This window comes from Aquarana catesbeiana, linkage group LG13 (genome assembly GCF_042186555.1).
Source record: "Aquarana catesbeiana isolate 2022-GZ linkage group LG13, ASM4218655v1, whole genome shotgun sequence".
Classification (NCBI taxonomy): domain Eukaryota; kingdom Metazoa; phylum Chordata; class Amphibia; order Anura; family Ranidae; genus Aquarana; species Aquarana catesbeiana.
In genome coordinates, this window is record NC_133336.1 from 228,533,498 (window position 1) to 228,547,226 (window position 13,729).

At 45.0% G+C, this 13,729-nt stretch overlaps 1 protein-coding gene across 1 annotated transcript; it reads right to left on the bottom strand.

Moving 5' to 3' along the window:
* Positions 1-5,681: 5,681 nt before the first annotated feature.
* On the bottom strand, positions 5,682-11,102 carry BGLAP (bone gamma-carboxyglutamate protein). The gene is made up of 4 exons (XM_073610635.1): positions 10,740-11,102; positions 9,622-9,663; positions 6,405-6,471; positions 5,682-6,138 (listed from the first exon to the last, which is right to left on the bottom strand). Exons 1-4 carry the CDS (start codon positions 10,798-10,800, stop codon positions 6,006-6,008), a joined length of 303 nt encoding a protein of 100 aa, XP_073466736.1. The 5' UTR covers positions 10,801-11,102; the 3' UTR covers positions 5,682-6,005.
* Positions 11,103-13,729: the final 2,627 nt, after the last annotated feature.

Sequence of the window (13,729 nt, forward strand, 5' to 3'; positions counted from 1 at the left end):
CCTAACGTTGCAGTTGAGCACGTACTGGAATATATAGCAATAAAAAAGATGACTGCACACTTCCATTGCTCCATAAGCATAACACATTATTATATTACTATGATTATGATGCTAACTGCTGCTGAACATCATGTGGTTGTACACGGCACTGCTCTATCTTGAAAATTTTCAGTTTTCCTATATACCGGTAGTTTAAAAATGCTGCTCTTATATTATTATCAACAAGATAAAAAAAAAAAACCTAACCCCTTTATCTGCAGGTAATAATAGATATTTCTGTGCAAATAGAAGATATTATGAGCTAAATGCCTTTTTTTTTTAGAGCCTGTTTTTATTCTTGATCATCCATATTGCGATTATGTGCCTTCACCTTACCGAGCTTTGTTGAATGTATTTTTTTTTTCCTAAGTACTAACTGCAAAAAAGAGATTTTATTTTTCCGTCAGTCATGATGTAATTTTTCTATTAACTGTACTAACAGTTTGATTTTTTTTTAATGAAACCTGTTTTTGTACAATTTTATGTTTTTATAATGTTTTGGTGTGTGTGTGTGGGGGGGGGGGCTGTTTCAAAAGTCATTTTTATGGGATACATTCCACAGTTTATCCTTTTTATAACCTCTCTCTTTTTTTATCATAACATGAATGAATTGCTGCATAGCCTACAGTATATACACACTCTATATTGTCAAAAGTATTGGGACGCCTGCCTTTACACGCACAAGAACTTTAATGGCATCCCAGTCTTAGTCCGTAGGGTTCAATATTGAGTTGGCCCACCCTTTGCAGCTATAACAGCTTCAACTCTTCTGGGAAGGCTGTCCACAAGGTTTAGGAGTGTGTCTATGGGAATGTTTGACCATTCTTCCAGAAGAGCATTTGTGAGGTCAGGCACTGATGTTGGACGAGAAGGCCTGGCTCGCAGTCTCCACTCGAATTCATCCCAAATGTGTTCTATCGGGTTGAGGTCAGTTCTCTGTGCAGGCCAGCCAAGTTCCTCCACCCCAAACTCACTCATCCATGTCTTTATGGACCTTGCTTTGTGCACTGGTGCGTAGTCGTGTTGGAACAGGAAGGGGCCATCCCCAAACCGTTCCCACAAAGTTGGGAGCATGAAATTGTCCAAAATGTCTTGGTGTGCTGACACCTAAAGAGTTCCCTTCATTGGAACTAAGGGGCCAAACCCAACCCCTGAAAAACAACCCCACATCATAATCCCCCCTCCACCAAATGATTTGGACCAGTGCACCAAGCAAGGTCCATAAAGACATGGATGAGTGAGTTTGGGGTGGAGGAACTTGATTGGCCTGCACGGAGCCCTGACCTCAACCAGATAGAACACCTTTGAGATGAATTAGAGCGGAGACTGCGAGCCAGGTCTTCTCGTCCAACAATCAGTACCTGACCTCACAAATGTGCTTCTGGAAGAATGGTCAAAGATTCCCAAAGACACACTCCTAAACCTTGTGGACAGTCTTCCCAGAAGAGTTGAAGCTGTTATAGCTGCAAAGGGTGGGCCAACTCAATATTGAACCCTACAGACGAAGATTGGGATGTCATTAAAATTCATGTGTGTGTAGAGGCAAGTGTCCCAATACTTTTGACAATTATATATATATATATATATATATATATATATATATATATATATATATATATTTATATTATACGGGCTGAGGAGCATATTCTAGCTCAGGGGTCAGCCCTATAAGGCATTGCAAGACTTCAACAGCCCCAGGCATGATTCCCAGAAGCAGAAGCATGATGGGATTTGAGTTATATCACTAAATAATAAAAAGCAACAGGAGGTATTCAAAATAAAGGGAAGAAAACAGTTCCCACTTTTCTCAGTCAAAAGTCAGTCGGATCACCATGGGTTTAGGGGTGCGATCCTAGTAACCGTAAACAGTACAATTGCAACACAGACTTAGAGAAGCCCCAGAAAGAAGGGGTTACCATAAAAGGACCAAGCAGTTTGACTAATGACAATTTATTGTAGAAAATACAGTCACAAAACTCTAATTCAAGAAAAATAGTCACCTTCACCCTTCATCAATTAAAATTGACAACGTTGTCATACAAGCACCGGACAGCAGCTGCTTACACACATCCATCCACACAGTCCATAGGCTTCTACGGGAGGATGCCCTCTAATTAAACAGAGCCAGAGGACTACTCCATCATATCCCTCAATGGGTTCAAACCAAGCCTGCATGGCTTATAATTGATTTAAACAACAGGGCAAATATGTCCAAATAAAGAAATTAGAGGGTGTCCTATGGACTTTGTAGATGGATGTTTGTGAGCAGCTGCTGCCCACTGCTTATAGGACAACGTTGTCATTTTTAATAGGTGAAGGGTGAAGGTGTTTTTTTTTTTCTTGAATTAGGATTTTGTAACTATTTTATCCAATAAATTATCATTAGTCAAACCGCTTGGTCCTCTTATGGTAACCCCTTCTTTTTTTAACTTCTCTTAGTCCATGTTTCAATTGATTTGAGTTATATGTCAAAGACAAAAATCGCAGACTGTTTATAATATTTTAATATATACCAAATAGGTGCCACTTTCCCAGAAATCCTATGGGCACCCCAAACTCGACTATACAAACTAGTGCCTAGCATTCCAGAGTAGAGCTATAAATGTTCCTGCTGCACTGAAAAAGCTGGTTGTCTGACTGTACTTGCAGCACAGTCTTGATGAGACCACTATACCATGTCAAGATGCAAGCAATCAAATTTGAACTGCTGTTACACGTTTGTTGTTCACTTGAGAGTCACTTGAGAGCCATTGGGTGACATAGTTGGGTAGAAAGCTATACAGTACATGGACCTTGAATTTCATGATCAGAATTAATAGTGCTTCCACCATCATTTCTTCATGTAGGTCAGGCCTAAGCAATTATTTTTTCAATGCCCCGATGTTATCCTGTGCTCCCCTTGTTCCTAAGGCCCTGGTCTGCTTCAATATGTTCAAAACATCTAGAACAACTCTACTCTCGCAGTGACACCATCCAGTACTAGTAGACCTTCCCTCTCCAGCTCCACTAAGTTGTGGTCGCTCTCATCTACCATGAAGATACCCCAAGTTTCTTGTACCTTGTAGCTTCAGAGCTTTCCTAATCTTGGGCTTACATGGTCTAATTGGTGTATGGGCCTCATTTTATTTTTCTCCTCCCAGAGTCTTCTGATCAGGACTTCCTTGTCCCCTCTCGTCCTTGTTCCCCCAGCAGTGTGTAGACATAAAACACAACATAGAAGCCTAACAATGTTTAAACACAGCCATGGTGACCTTCATAATGGTTTTATTAATTCTCTAATACTTCTACTCAAGACGTATGTTTTCACATGAGGGTGTGTTAGAGAGAGGAGATCTCCTTAAAAAAATATAAAATTTACTAAAATAAAATAAAAGCAAACAGGTAACCTGTGGTTAACACTGAGCTATTAGCGTGACCTGTAGCCATTCTGTGTAACATTAAAGGGCTATCAGGATTCGTCACGGCTAGTAATGGTTTGTTGTATAGAAAGTCATGGTGATAATATTCTGTAGTAGGAATAAAAAAACCCCCAGGGGGTAATGAAAGAGATTGAAGTCTTGTGTTTATTTTTACCTTTCAGGACTGTGTAGGATGAAGAGCGATGTTCTGCAGATCTCAAGAGCAACCAAGGTGCCATGACACCCTGAGGTGCCCTTTGGGTCCCCCTTGCGGTGCTGCAAACATGAGACCCCAATTGCCTTGGATCAGTGATGGATAAGCAGACTCTGTGATCGAGGAGGTCTCTGTGGTAATGGGGGATCTCTGATGTGATGGCGGACTCTGTCATGGGGGTATTCTGATGTGATAGGGGTCTTATGTATAGGGAGTACTCTGATGTGATGGGGGGTCTCATGTATAGGGGGTACTTTGAGGCGATGAGGAGGACTCATGTATAGGAGGTACTCTTATGTGATAGGGGGTCTCATTATAGGGGGGACTCAGATGTGATGGGGGGTCTCATGTATAGGGAGTACTCTGATGTGATGGGGGGTCTCATGTATAGGGAGTACTCTGATGTGATGGGGGGTCTCATGTATAGGGAGTACTCTGATGTGATGGGGGGTCTCATGTATAGGGAGTACTCTGATGTGATGGGGGGTCTCATGTATAGGGGGGACTCAGATGTGATGGGGTTCTAATGTATAGGAGGCACTCTGATGTGATGGTGGTCTCATGTATAGGGAGTACTCTGATGGGATGGGGGTCTAATGTATAGGAGGCACTCTGATGTGATGGGGGTCTCATGTATAGGGGGTACTCTGATGTGATGGGGGTCTCATGTATAGGGGGTACTCTGATGTGATGGGGGTCTCCTGTACGGGGGCTACTCTGATGTGATGAGGGATTTGTGTATAGGGGTACTCTGATGTGATGGGGGGTTCATGTATAGGAGGTACTCTAATGTGATGGGGAGATCTTGTGCATAGGGGATACTCTGATGTGATGGGGGATTTGTGTATAGGGGTACTCTGATATGATGGGGGTCTCATGTATAGGGGGTACTCTGATGTGATGGGGGGTCTCGTGTATAGGGGGTACTCTGATGTGATGGGGGTCTCATGTATAGGGGGTACTCTGATGTGATGGGGGGTCTCATGTATAGGAGGCACTCTGATGTGATGGGGGTCTCGTGTACGGGGGTACCCTGATGTGATGGGGGATTTGTGTATAGGGGTACTCTGATGTGATGGGGGGTCTCATGTATAGGGGGCACTCTGATGTGATAGGGGTCTCATATATAGGAGGTACTCTGATGTGATGGTGTCTCGTGTACGGGGTGGGGGGGTACTCTGATGTGCTGGGGGATTTGTGTATAGGGGTACTCTGGTGTGATGGGGGTCTCATGTATAAGGGTACTCTGATGTGATGGGGGGTTCTTGTATAGGAGGTACTCTAATGCAATGGGGAGATCTTGTGTCTAGGGGGTACTCTGATGAGATGGGGGTCTCATGTATAGGGGATACTCTGATGTGACCAGGGTTCTTGTATAGGGGTACTCTGATGTGATGGGAAGATCTTGTGTATAGGGGTACTCTGATGTGATGGGGGTCTCATGTATGGGGGTACTCTGATGTGACCAGGGTTCTTGTATAGGGGTACTCTGATGTGATGGGAAGATGTTATGTATAGGGGTACTCTAGTGTGATGGGGGTCTCAAGTATGGGGGTACTCTGATGAGATGGGGGTCTCAAGTATGTGAGGAGGACTGGATGTTCTGCAGATCTCTAGAGAGACCAGTAATGGAAGGAATTACTGTACATTCTGCAGATTATCATATATAAACTGGCAATCCATATAGAACAAAGCACACACGTTATAAACTTAATACATATTTATTTATAATAAACAACATTCAATAACATAATTCCACATAGCACCATATTGAAGTTATAGAAGCAAGCCTGATAAGCGTGTCCATGCCGAGAAGTCCAATTTCGGGCTGTTTGTCAGTCTGGGGGGCACACAAGGCATTGGGGACCCTGCCTGTCCCCGCAATGTGCACAGTACGGAATACAATGTTATAAAACTGAAGAAGGCAGAAGGCCTGGGGTGCGTTTGGCTCACTTACAAGCACCCCAAGGCCTTTTCATATCTCATCAAGTGGCAGTTAGCTATTTAAGGTGACCTGTCAACATAAGTATAACCCTGTGCAATCTAAGTCTGAGAGATTTGACCTTTCTTGATCCTATCTTCTCATACAGCATGCAAAAGTCTATTTAAAGTGCTTGCCCGCCTTAAAGGGCCCATCCTAAAACCCATAACCATCCCCTCCCCCCGCTCCTGTGCTATTCTTGCCTGGCTACATGAGGTAAAGGCTACTTAGCTACAACACACACAAAGAAACAAGAGTGTGGCCCATCTGGAAGATGTTTGTGACAACTGGCCAGCTTGATATGTTGTGAAGAAAGCAGGATAAGTGAAAGGTATCGTACAAGGAAGGGAAGAGAAGCAATGGCACTGGGTCTTTAGATCGGGCCGTAGAAGCGCCTGTAGGCCTCCTGAAATCCAATGTGGTCAGCCAGTTCATCGCAGCTTGGGTTGAGCTCACATACTTCTCTCTTGGATTCCAGGGGGTCTCTTACGGGGGTCCCGAAGACCCTAAGCAAGACAGAAAAACAGAAGGTTACCACCACAGGTCAACCAAGACGATGCATAACAAGATAGGAGGCAAGGACCCACATAAACGGTGATAAGTCAACTTGTGGATGACCAGTTTGGGTGGAGCTACAAACTCCAGGGAATCGGGGAAGGGGTAGGGAATACTGAGACTTGCATTTGCTGGAGATCCAATGGTTGACTATCACCACACCAGGTTGAAGTTAGTCGTTCTGGATAACTGAATTGAGGAGAAACACAACACTTACGCATTACGAAGGTTGCTACGTCTGTGTCTTTTGGCAAAGTTGGCGGACTCTTGTCTAGAGATAAAAGCTGGCAGAAGGAAAAGAGAGGCGTTACCGGTGAGACAAGGAGATATTAGATGTCCATCCCCACCCTTCTTATCTCTTTACACATTAGATGATAATCAGGGCTGTAAAATTTGGATAAAGGAAGAACATACCATATTATTATGCCCACACCCCACTCCTATATGTAGAACACAAAACATTTTGTAGCCAAGGGACTGTAGGAGGGCATACAGGTAGAGAGCGAAGCCAACAAAAGAGAAAATATACCATAAAATGGCAAGTTTATTATACAAAATTTCAAAAGGACATAGTAGTGACCAGGGGCATTGCTAAGTCTACAAAAGATCTGGGGCTAGAGCCCATAGCAGCGTAGTAAAGAAAGTCATACACATGTATATACAGTAATATACGTGTGTGTGTATATATATACCCAGAGAGCCCCCCACTTACATCAGGGTCCCCAGAGAGCCCCCCACTTACATCAGGGTCCCCAGAGAGCCCCCCACTTACATCAGGGTCCCCAGAGAGCCCCCCCTTACATCAGTGTCCCCAGAGAGCCTCCTCTTTCCATCAGAGTCCCCAGAGAGCCTCGCCCTTGCATCAGGGTCCCCAGAGAGCCCCCCACTTACATCAGGTTTCCCAGAGAGCCCCCCCTTACATTAGGGTCCCCAGAGAGCCTCCCCCTTAAATCAGGGTTGCCAGAGAGCCTCCCCCTTAAAATCAGGGTCCCCAGAGATGCTCCCCCTTAAAATCAGGGTCCACAGAGACCTTCCCCCTTGCATCAGGGTCCCCAGAGAGCCCCCCCACCTACATCAGGGTCCCAAGAGAATGTCCCCTCCCCTTGGGGACCCCTGCAGAGACTCGGGGCTATGGGCCCCAGATTTGGGACAATAGTCCCAAAAGCCACCCCCAAGCGACGCCACTGGTAGTGACCATATCCATGTAATGTACCCACATCTGTACTAAAGAGAACATTCCTATATTTACAAAGAAGGTCCACATAAGAAGATCAACGTGTTTTACTGTGCCTCCGTTTATGAATGGAAGGGAAGCCTCTGTACAGAGCTATTCCTGTCCATTTATTCTGTGCTGCTGAGGCTGCAGAGAAAGAGATGGAGGGCTGTGTGTCCTCAATCCCTTTTCTCTGTCTCTACTTCTCCTGTGGATCACAGGAGTGCAATTCGTTTTGCACTCCTGTGACCCTTTTTCAGCAGAGAGCGGGCTGAAGTCTGTTCTCTGCTAACGTCACAAAAGTCAGACCAGGCTCGGCGTCATCACGACCACAGAGTCCGCCTAGATCCCTGGACCAACACCTGCCTCAGCCTCTCAGCAAGCCACTGAGAGCCTGAGGTGGCCGCTCCCGCCCCCTCCCACCCCCCTCCACAGCTCAGCGCACCAGTTAGAAAACCACTGAGAGGCTGATCCGGCCACTCCCACCCCCTCCCAGTCCCTCCACAGCTCAGCGCACCAGTTAGCAAACCGCTGAGAGGCTGAGCCGGCCGCCCCCTGCCCCCTCCACAGCCCAGCACTTCAGTGAGCGAGGAGGGGGTGGAGCAGAGAGCAGTGACTGACAGTCACCAGCTCTCTGCTCGGGAAGCTGTAAGAACTGAGCGATCGGCGGAGTTCAATCACTCAGTTCTCAGTGTAGAGGTGCCTGAAGGACAGATCGGACCAATGCTGCATCCACCTAGGTAAGTATGAATAATAAAAAAAAAACATACTTCTCTTGTAAAAAAATATAAAAAATTAAATTGTAAATACATAAATGAACTAAAAGGTTAAAAAAAATAATTAAAATAATGAAATAACAAATATAGAAAACTTCTGACACCTTGGTCGCAAAGGTCACATTTGGGACCAGGCCCTGGCGTTTGGCCACCGTGGGTGGGCCCCCCCCCCGTGGGCCCTTTATGGTTTCTTGCACAGGGACCCTAAAGGTTCTAGTTACGCCTCTGCCCCACCCCCACCCTATTTCATGGTGATGAGTAACAGTAGAGGGTGATTGAAGTCTAAGGCCAGGTTCACACTGCTCCGACATGGAAGTCAAGACGACTTCCACTCCGACTTCCCTACGACTTCACGTTCAACTTTCATGCGGCTTCAATGAACAGGACCCGACTTTGATTTGACAATACCAGGCTAATTGGGTCTGATATGGATCTTGAGGGGAAAGCCCACGCCAAAATAAAAATGTTTTTTAAAAATGCGTGGGGTTCCCCTCACAAGACCAAAGGGTCTGGTATGGATTTTAGGAGGACCCCCCATGCCAAAATAAAATAAAAAAAATGGCATGGGGTTCCCTCCAAAATCCGAAGGTCCTGGTATGTATGGTCTTGGGAAAGGGACTCCATGCCATTTTTTTTTTTACATTTTAGCATGGGATTTCCCTTTGAGATCCATACCAGACCCAAATGGCTTGCTTTTTTTTTTTTTTTTCATTTTGGTGCGGGGCTCCCCTTCAAGATCCTCAGAGCACAAGTCGCATGCCAAAGTCGGATTAGTTAAGATGATGATCTGACTTTGATCCGACTTCAATGATACTGAATGGGCTGAAGTTGGACTAAAGTAGTGCAGGAACCTCTTTCAAAGTCGGAACCGACTTGTGTCGGACCAGTTAAGACGGCTCTTATAGGGAACCTTTAAGTTATACACGTCATGCGTCATGTGTTCCCAAAGTCAGAGCGTATGTCGCACTAGTATGACCCAAGTTTTGATCAGGAAAGCAGGCTATGGTGACAACACTGCTCCCATAGTGCTCTGGAAATCCTTTGCCATAGGTGCTCCTTGTACAACATGTTTATTTATAAAACAAAAAATGTATATATATAGAAAGCAAAATAGTACAAAATATATGATCATCATATAATCTATTACGTTACAAAAAGTAGATTCATAAAAAGTACAGGCCAGCAACTCCACAGCTTCTCCATAGAAAATATTTATTTGAGCATTACAGCAATAACATCATCCAAAAAACTGACGCGTTTCGGCCTTAGGCCTTCATCAAAAGCAGATATGTAGATAGTAGGTTATATTGCATGGTTTGATTTAACACTGGGGTGTTACCAGACCCTTGCAGAGTGTCTACTAAGACAAATCAGGGTAAACCTGATAATAAATATTTAGGAAGACGCAAGTAATAATAAGTAGATAAAAGGAGATTTACACCAACCTTCAGAACTGCGTGAATCAGCCAGACTTCCACGATTGTGAGCTAGAAAAAAAACAAAAGCACAGATGACATCACTAGATTATTTCCCATTTTTAATAAAATCAGTAAATCGAATCACCTTTTTCTGTATCTTAGAGACTCTATTGGTAATATTTCTGCCCTGAGTTAGTAGGTTTGCACACCTGCTGTGCCCATTATGAGGGGTTCCCACCATCATCCCTGTGGTGAGTTCCTGGGTCTGTACACCTGCCGTGCCCATTCTCAGGAGTTCCCACCATCCCTGTGCTGAGTTCCCAGGTCTGTACACCCGCTGTGCCCATTATAAGGGGTTCCCACCATCCCTGTGCTGAGTTCCCAGGTCTGTACACCTGCTGTGCCCATTATGAGGGGTTCCCACCATCCCTGTGATGAGTTCCTGGGTCTGTGCATCTGCTGTGCCCATTATGAGGTGTTCCCACCATCATTCCTGTGCTGAGTTCCCAGGTCTGTACACCCTCTGTGACCATTATGAGGTGTTCCCACCATCATCCCTATGCTGAGTTCCTGGGTCTGTACACCTGCTGTGCACATTATTAAGGGGTTCCCACCATCATCCCTGTGGTGAGTTCCTGGGTCTGTGCATCTGCTGTGCCCATTATGAGGTGTTCCCACCATCATTCCTGTGCTGAGTTCCCGGGTCTGTACACCTGCAGTGCCCATTATGAGGGGTTCCCACTATCCCTGTGCTGAGTTCCTGGATCTGTACACCTGCTGTGCCCATTATGAGGGGTTCCCATCATCCCTATGCTGAGTTCCTGGGTCTGTACACCTGCTGTGCCCATTATGAGGGGTCCCCACTGTCATTATTCTTCATGACTGTCTTAGCAATGATCAACCTTACAAAGACAGACCAGCCTTCATAAATGTATGTGTATGTGGTTTGATGGTAGGTGGTATAACTCTCCAGCTTGAACCAAACACTGAGCTGACAATTTTTGGTGGAATGTTGACTCTCTAGGAGCAATCCTGAAAAGCTACTTGAAAAAGGTTCTACCATTTCTATAGAGTGGTCAGTAGAGTGATGTGTAAGGAAGACAGAGAGAAGGGTCAAGGAGATGCTCATAAAGTGGTGTACTTACCTCTACGTCCCATGCATAAGACCACCAACCCAAGTAAAGCGGCGACTATCACCAGTTTCATGGTTCCGGTTCTTGCCTTCTTCTCAAGCTCTGAGTCTGTGCTCCTTCTCTGCTCTCTATCTCTTCTGGCTGAAGCATCATAAATATATACAGGATAGTCTGGCACCCCCAGTGCCCCCGCAGAGAAGGAGGGACCAGAGTTTCGTGGCACCCAGAGGTTTCGCTGTCTGTCTGGCAACCAGAAAACAGAAATTACTTCTTTTTTTTCCCTAGATCATTCGCAGATCATTTCACCAAAAATAGAGGACATCCTGAAGCCAGCGGGCTGAGAGGAGAAGTCCTTCTGTGCCAGTTGGCAAAGCAATCAGGATTCAATACCGTATGTGTTTATCTAGGTCAACGGAATGTCCAAACAAAGAAGAGACTCTTTACTGCAAATCTAAAGAAAGAAAATCCTGGAATTATAGAATAGATTGAAACAATGTATAAAATCACTTTCTCTGAACTCATTAATGTATCCAGGTAGATCAATCAAGTTTGTAAAAATAATTTGTCCACCTTTTCCTTGCTGCTGCTATCCCCCTGGAGCTCACCACACACATCTAATAGTGCAATTTCCCATAGATCAGGGGTATCCAACTTTTCAGTACAAGGGCCACATCATATATATATATAAAAACAAAAACAAGTGTGTAAGTGGGACTTTTGAGTACGCCATTGGGAGTCAAACAAACACAAGATTTGTTAACAACAAAATAAAATTTTATTACAATTCTCATAAAATATTTGTAGACAAATACCCCAAAATGTGTTTGTAACGGAACCCCGTCGCACCCCACTTGAGTAACGGAACCCCATCGTACCCAACTTGAGTAACGGAACCCCGTCGCACCCCACTGGAGTAACGGAACCCCGTCGTACCCCACTGGAGTAACGGAACCCCGTCGTACCTCACTGGAGTAACGGAACCCCGTCGTACCCCACTGGAGTAACGGAACCCCGTCGTACCCCACTGGAGTAACGGAACCCCGTCGTACCCCACTGGAGTAACGGAACCCCGTCGTACCTCACTGGAGTAACGGAACCCCGTCGTACCCCACTGGAGTAACGGAACCCCGTCGTACCCCACTTGAGTAACGGAACCCCGTCGTACCCCACTTGAGTAACGGAACCCCGTCGTACCCCACTTGAGTAACGGAACCCCGTCGTACCCAACTTGAGTAACGGAACCCCCGTCATTCCCCACTTGAGTAAGGGAACCCTGTTGCACTCAACTTCCATCAGTACACTGCTTCCTTCAATCTGGACCTTCAGATATCAGATATTACAGCCCATATATTGTAACTTAAGAACCAGGCGAGACTAGCTCAGTTACACAGCTTGAACGTGAACTGTTTAATGAAACACAGGTACACAGAGGTAACACTTAGGACACTCCCCTCCCCCCCTTTGCATTCAGGGTGGGGTAGACTGTCCAATCAGCAGGGAGAGCCATTGGAGGAATTCTCCCCTCCCTCACAGCAAATACACATACCATAATACTTTTCTCACAAGGCAGACACAATAGAACAATGGAATACAGCCATGCCCCAAACGACCCAGCAAACAGTCCACAACAGTATGAGACAATATATATATATATATACACACACACACAACATTCCAGTGTGGTTGTACAGTGAGTCTGATTAGTACAGATCAGACTGGGGTTCTTGGTCACCCTGTGCCCCTAATAGACACAGGGTAACTTTGACATAGGAAGTGCATGGGGAGCTGAAGCAAGGGTTTCCCAACCTCTCCAAGGGATTTTGGGTTCCACAGGCCCCCCCCCCCCCGCCCAAAGTGACTCCCATCACAGTGTTAAAAGCAATAGTCATATGTGATAATCACAATGATGTAGGTTGACACATCAATGTCACATATGATGGTCAAGACGACATAGACTGGACTACGCGTTTCGTTGGAAACCCTGTTGTCCGATCACAGGTACAATAACGTACTGAAAAGGAAAGAAAAAAGATCCAATTATTATAATAATATAATAACTATACTGTAATTATAATGATTGTATCCTTTTTCTTTCCTTTTTAGCACATTATGCGGAAAGGACCATGCACGCAACCAGCTGTGTTCCCAACAACCCCCCCCCCCCCAGTTAAAAAAAAAAAGAGAGGGGGTTGTAGCACTGAGCTTGTAGAGGGAAACTAACTTCATGTTCGTCGGTATGTGGGCGGGCCAGTTGATTGGTACCCAAAAAAGAGCAAAGATACACAGGGTGAGGGAAGGTGGCACAATTATTATTAGGATACGTAGAAGTAACAAATAACACGTGGGAGACAGCAGCATGGTGCTCACTTCACAGGCAATATGGTTACAATAGCTCTTACAGTGGAACTTTATGCCAACATTAAAAATGGGCAAAGGAGGCGGAAATTTGAATGCAGAAGAGACATTGTGGTGCAGTTTTTATACACAGTATCTCACATAAGTGAGTACACCCCTCACATTTTTGTAAATATTTTCTTTTATCTTTTCATGTGACAACACTGAAGAAATGACACTTGTCTACAATGTAAAGTAGTGAGTGTACAGCTTGTATAACAGTGTAAATTTTCTGTCCCCTCAAAATAACTCAACACACAGCCATTAATGTCTAAACCACTGGCAAAAAAAGTGTGTACACCCCTAAGTGAAAATGTCCAAAATGGGCCCAATTAGCCATTTTCCCTCCCCCGGTGTCATGTGACTCGTTAGTGGTCTCAGGTGTGAATGGGGAACAGGTGTGTTAATTTTGGTGTTATCGCTCTCACTCTCTCATACTGGTCACTGGAAGTTGTCCCAGAAGGAAGCCTCTTCTAAAGATGATGCACAAAAAAGCCTGCAAACAGTTTACTGAAGACAAGCAGACTAAGGACATGGATTACTGGAACCATGTCCTGTGGTCTGATGAGACCAAGATAAACTTATTTGGTTCAGATGGTGACAAGCGT

Bases quoted from the DNA above. Each gene is read 5' to 3' on its own strand.
- BGLAP (XM_073610635.1), bottom strand. From the start codon at position 10,800: ATGAAACTGGTGATAGTCGCCGCTTTACTTGGGTTGGTGGTCTTATGC. The intron at 9,664-10,739 runs GTAAGTACACCA...TTTTTTTTCTAG, and splicing joins CTTATGCATGGGACGTAGAG to CTCACAATCGTGGAAGTCTG. The intron at 6,139-6,404 runs GTAAGTGTTGTG...TGTCTTGCTTAG, and splicing joins CGTAGCAACCTTCGTAATGC to GGTCTTCGGGACCCCCGTAA.